This window comes from Thunnus thynnus, chromosome 11 (assembly GCF_963924715.1).
Source record: "Thunnus thynnus chromosome 11, fThuThy2.1, whole genome shotgun sequence".
Classification (NCBI taxonomy): Eukaryota; Metazoa; Chordata; class Actinopteri; order Scombriformes; family Scombridae; genus Thunnus; species Thunnus thynnus.
The window spans coordinates 31,102,558-31,108,557 of NC_089527.1; the positions used below are offsets into that span (position 1 = coordinate 31,102,558).

At 40.1% G+C, this 6,000-nt stretch overlaps 1 protein-coding gene across 2 annotated transcripts in view; it reads left to right on the forward strand.

Annotated features, from left to right (window-relative positions):
- LOC137193180 (protein FAM124A) overlaps window positions 1-5,426 on the forward strand; it is a 33,591-nt gene extending 28,165 nt beyond the window's left edge. For both annotated transcript variants that reach the window (XM_067604452.1, XM_067604451.1), the window contains one exon: window positions 4,273-5,426. In XM_067604452.1, the coding sequence (XP_067460553.1) occupies window positions 4,273-5,100 (828 nt within the window). In that variant the 3' untranslated portion in view covers window positions 5,101-5,426. The remainder of the gene's footprint in view (window positions 1-4,272) is intronic.
- The last annotated feature ends 574 nt before the right edge of the window (window positions 5,427-6,000 follow it).

Consider the following 6,000-nt stretch of genomic DNA (forward strand, 5'->3'; position numbering starts at 1 on the left):
TTTAAGGAATGGAACTTGCTCATTGTCATCATGTGATCGAAGTATGGAGCTTTGACATATGACAACAGGTGGTCATTATACTCAGGTCACACCTGAGCAAGTTCCATTCACTGGAGAAGGCCATGGAATAGATCAAAAGCTCTGGTAAAAACTAGTAAGTGAACAGTGGGTTTATGTATTTCATCACAGATATGTGTTGCTAAGCATGTGTTGATGTGAGTCTCCATGCTCAGGTTGAAACAAGTAGTTTGTGCTTGAGACAGGTTGAACTTTACTGCACTGGCAGATTTTTTGTTTTAAGAAAACAGACTTTAGGACTCAGTTAAAGACAAAAAATATCTAAGTGGGTAGTAAGTAAAACTTAATTTAACACATTTCAGAAAAAGACGCCACAACATACAAAGTGCTTTGCAGAAGGGAAAAGGCACAAGGGAAATAAAAGAGACAGACAAAAAGATGTTTTAGCGGGACATGCAATCTCTCACAGGCATACTCCACAACAACCTCATCTGTCACACAAACACACACATTATGAAAGACAGCAATATTCTCTGCCATTATTTGGCACAGCCATTATTTGGCAGAAGCAGTAGATAATTAGAGCTGCTCTGATTTTCAGCCTCAAGGAGACACTCACCTAAACAGGTGTCCTCTTAATGAGCAATTAGCGTAACAAGGTGCATGCTGTCATAGAAATAGAAATATTCTGGTCAGTGGACTCACATTTTTGTGCTTTTCATGCCAAGATGGTAGCTTCTGACATTTTTTAATATTTATACTTGTTTATTTAAATTATATGTTGATTTTATGTTTCCTGCTATATGTTGTTCTTTGTTGTGATTGGTGCATGCCTGTGTTCTACCGTAATATATAAATCCTTACACACCGTTCAGACTGTTCAGGTCAATTTACATTTGAGAGCAGCCTGAAATTTTATGACTTTTCAGAAAGTGATCCAGAACATACAAAAATGGAAACATTTCTACTGTTTTGTTTTGTTTTTTGTTTTGTTCTGTTTTGTTTTGGTACAGCTGGTACACATTTTCATACATAGTTTTTTGGGTTAATTTTGACCTAAATTTATTGGAAAAATTCAAAAATGATGATTCAAAAATGTTCAGTCTCACCAGCAGTCCAAAGCCAGAGACAGAGAGAAACAGACTTTCAGCCAAATATAAAAAGCTCTTACAGCAGACAAAGGAGCGTTGAGCCTCTTTCGTTTTTACATTCCAACAGACAAAAGGAGAAAATCTTCACATCCTCAAATCCTCAGTGTTTTATATTTTGACTGAAAAATGACTAAATGATGACTTAAATGATTAACTGGTTCTAATTTTCTCTTAGTTGATTAATAATTTCAGCACTATTCAAGATAATAGTTTTAAAGTTATATGCACTGTATATTTGGATATGAGCAATCATGAGCAAGAATACTTATTCATGTTAGAAATACAGACATCGTTTGTTTCTTGCACTGACTTGTCTGTCATGAGGATGTGGTAAATCACAGTTTAACTTTCTCAGGAAACCTAAAGATTTGCTTCCTTGATATTTATTGTTGGTGAACCTGAACATATGGAAATGTGCAAACTCCCCTCCGCCCTTGTTGGAAATAATTGTCCTGAGGCTGCTGTGTGGAAAGTTACTGCTTCTGCCTGTTTGGTTGGAAAGCTGGATGACAGAGCAGACATCAGAACAGCAACATGGAGAAACTATCTGCTTCGAGAGGAGGAGGGAGGTGTGCATTTTAATACTTACAGAGAGGGGAAACCTAGACAGGAAACTAAACTGACAGAGCAATGAAATGAATCCTGCTGCATGTTAAAAACAAGAACATTTCCACATTTGTGTCAGGAGAAAAGTATCTGCCACCATGTTGCTGCATATGTTTCCAGACCTTAACTTTGTAGACGATGATCAGGCTGTAGATTTGTGGCATAGCACAGATTTTCTGAACAGCAGTCTCTCTGTGTTTTGAGATACTTTGGGTCTATAAATGGAGGTGTGATACACACAGGACTCATCTGGACTCTGATGACTTCTCCAGCTGCTGGTGTGATTCATAAAGTGGCCAGGGCTGAAAACCGGGGGCCTGTGGAGGCTTTAGTGAACCCTGGGGTTCCCTTGTACACCTTCCTCCCTCCCTCTGCAGCCTGTATGTTGCGTGAGGAGCTTGGTTGCATGAGAGACCTACTGAGGGAGGTTAATAGTCTTGAATATGCATCGCTTTACTTTCGTGTCCCCTCATATTTCACTACATTTATACAACAAAAAAGAAGATGGGAGACATCCTGTGCTGTCTCACACTGCAAAAATCTCTCTATGCAAACAAGCTAATCAAGAGAAATTTGCTAGCATCCAAAAAAAAGAATCAGCCAGAGGTAGCAGATTTCTTGAAATTAACATAAAAATCTGGCCATTTCAAAGCATTGACTTACCATAAAACTAGTTAAAAATACTTGATATAAGAAAATAAATGTAATAAATATTCACACCACACACACCCAAGCTTCATCCCTATACAACAAGGCTCACTCAATGTGTTTCAAGAGTTGTCTAGAATCAAAATTATAGAAAGTGCAATTTTTAAAAACACTTGTGCCCTCATCTGCTTAAGTCAACTACAAATTAAAGTAAGACTATAACTTCTGAGAAAAGAAGTTCCTCTAACATGTGAAAAGTTGAAATAATACACTCAGCAGAGTGCAGATCTCTGCAAGGTGTGTACAGTCAAGATGGCAGCGAAGATAACAGAAATTTTTTTCGGGATTTATTCATGTTGTATCATACCTAACTTTAGTGGATCATTACATATCAAGCATGGATGAAACCAAACTTTTCTATGGATGTCAGTTTTTGAGGCCTTCAACAGACTAGGTGAGCCTTGTTTTAGCTAGCCAATTGCTGGAAATGTTATGTTGTAACGCATATTGTAAAATGGTGAGGACTGCTGAAAGGACGAAAGTGTAAGCTTTACAAGGGGCTCATAAGGAATCATATTATAAAATAAGTTTTTCAAAAATTGTGAATCATCGCAACTGAGAGGTCCTTAAGCATACGGTCATAAAGGTGCACAAAAAATATTAGGCTTATGGATCCAGTAGTATGTGAGATTAGCTGTGGATAGATACATAGGATACACGCACACATGCACACACACAACCAAAGGCATGGTCCCCTCCAGGCTTACACCTGGTGAAAATAATAAGAATGCACCTTTCCTCCATCCAATACACTCAGTGGTTTTGCTGATGCAACCATAGCTGGTCTGGTATGACCAGTAGTTTACGATGGCTAATGTTAGCCTTTCTATCTCATATCACATATCTCGTTTTGGCCACAGAGATTGCTGTTTAAAGGCTGTACATGTAATAATTGTGAAGCAATTTACATGTATTAATTATTTTTTTATTGCCAATGAGTGAACGGGTAGTAACATAACATAAAAAATGAGACCTTCCCTGACTTTCTCAGTTGTCTGTAACAGCCTGTGGACTGATTACTCTGTGAAGGACCTGGACTGGATTTTCCGTGAAAATGCATGCGCCCGAGTGCCTTGCCTCTCTCCTGCTAACCTCAACAAACAACCAGCATGACAACACAACACAACAAAAACAGTGTTATCTGAGTAACACCCTGCAGACATTAGCTCTCCAGTTAATGAGACAGCTAGCTGCCTCCATCAACCACTACACATTTCACAACAAAACCGCAGTCTGTTGCTCTAGTGTTCTACCGGTGTTTAGTAAACACGGTTGGTAAAAAAAAAAGTTGGCGGTTTGCAGGTCGGGTCAGGTTCAGGTGGTCGATTATCACATACGGGGGTGGGTGAGGGGGGCTGACTGACTGGGATTGAGAGATACTTTGCTGAATTTCTGATTCTCACAAACAGAACCTTTAACAAATCAGCAAATCCAAGTATAAGATTAATCTTCTTACTTGGATAGATATATACATATTTGTGTGTGTGTGTGTGTGTGTGTGTGTGTGTGTGTGTGTGTGTGTGTGTGTGTGTGTGAAAATGAAAAACAGGTTTTCTCTTACATGAGTGTGACAACATTCAGACTTGCTTCTTGTCAGCCCCAGGTGAAAAATTGATTGAATCACCAGTCTCCTTGAAATAGCTTTAATAATTTAATGCAAGGGGTGCTTTTATGATGAGAAATGATTTAGTCATCATAGAATAAGATATGACTTTGTTTCTCAAGTTGCCCATTTTTGCAGTCTACGAAGTCCCTAAATCTCATTGGTTTTCTTTTCCCTCCTGCTCAGGTCCAAAGCCCTCACTTCAAACACAGACAACATCCCTCCCTCACATCCATTGTCCCTGAATCAGCCTCAGCTCCAACCACTTTCACCCGCAGCGCTAGCTCCTGCAGAAACCACCACTATCATCATCGGCCGACATCCCGTCCCCGAGTCCAGCACCACCCCTCCCGCAGCTCCCTCCCTCTGGCCTGTGAGGATCTGGACGAGCAGGAGCAATGGACTGACCGATGCCACCCAGACAGCTGGAGGGCCCAGTGGAGAGGCCACCGGTCCAGCTCCCTTTTCTCTCTACCCAACCTGGGCTCGGCCAGCTCCCACTCCACCTGCTCCTCTCCTGGGCCTCCTCCTCCCAGCCCCCACCACAGGAGTCACTCCCTCAACAGGTGCTCCTCCCTCATCCCACCCTTCCGGCTCAATGTGGATGCTCTTATCGGGGCAGAGGAGACGGATGTGGACACAGGGAATAAAGTAAATCCAGGCAGCAGTGTGGACTTGACAGTGGTGTCTGCATACATCAAACCCAGCCTGCCGCAGATTTCTCGACCGTTATCTGCGCCACCTGAAGACATCGGCTCCTTCCTCTTTCCTGGCACCCTGGAGAGCACCTACAAGGCAGCCACACTGGGCCGGACTACTGTTCCTGTCAGAACAAAAAGCTTCACACCCTCTACCTTGCTGGGGTCACATCCTCAGAGCACCTGCATGAACACCAGTGCTGCTCCTTCTCTGAGCAACGTTTCCGTAAACCACTCAGACACGTGCAGCATTATTAGTGCACCAGTAGAAGAGGCAGACAAGATAGAAGAAGAAGACCAAGAATTCTACATTTGATCAATTTAATATAAACTGAAGTGAATCACTGAGGCCAGTAATGACTGACTCTAGAGTTAACACAACTCTATTCTTCCCCCTGGTGTTTGAAACTGACAGTATGAACTGGAGCACAGCACAAACTGTATTTAATGTTCTCATGTATTTGTCAATGTTGCTTTTTTTTTTTGCTTGTAGATGTAAGCTAGAGACACCTTGTAAATGTCAGGTTATATAAGTAAATGACATCATATTTAAAGGACTAATCACTTAACTGTACAGACACAGTATTCAATAAAATTATTTCCCTTTCATGTGTGCTACACCACTTTAAGGGAACTTTCCAACCTTGATTCTCAAAATTGTCCACATGACAAATGTAAGTCCAATATTTACTTACTTTTACCTATTTATACCTATAAAAGATGCTAAAACACATTACATTTTGATATAAAAACAACATGTCAGCAGAAGAAGATGGAAGAAGCTACTGAAACTCTGGTTAAGGTTGTAAATGCAGTCCAATAGACCCATCCCATAAAACTGCTTATCAATCAATACCATAACCTTGAAATCTTAAATATCTAACACACACACACTCCACTTGTTTAGTTTGAACACAGGATACTGCAAATGTGCTTATTCATATTTATGCCTCAAGGTTTCTTTACTTGGCAAATTTAAGAGACAGGCTGCTGAATTATATATAAGCGACATTTAAGGGCTCACTTTGGTCTTCAAATGATGATTAAGTTATTTTACCTTTTAAAATTACCTGTTCCATCTTTTAAAGTATATAGTTTGGTGGATAGTGAGGCATGTACACAACATTTAAAAAACGTGAAGTCAGGTCACATACAGAGAAGTTTAAAATACAATCACATTAAAAATTAATAAGAAGAAATTAAAACAAATTATTAC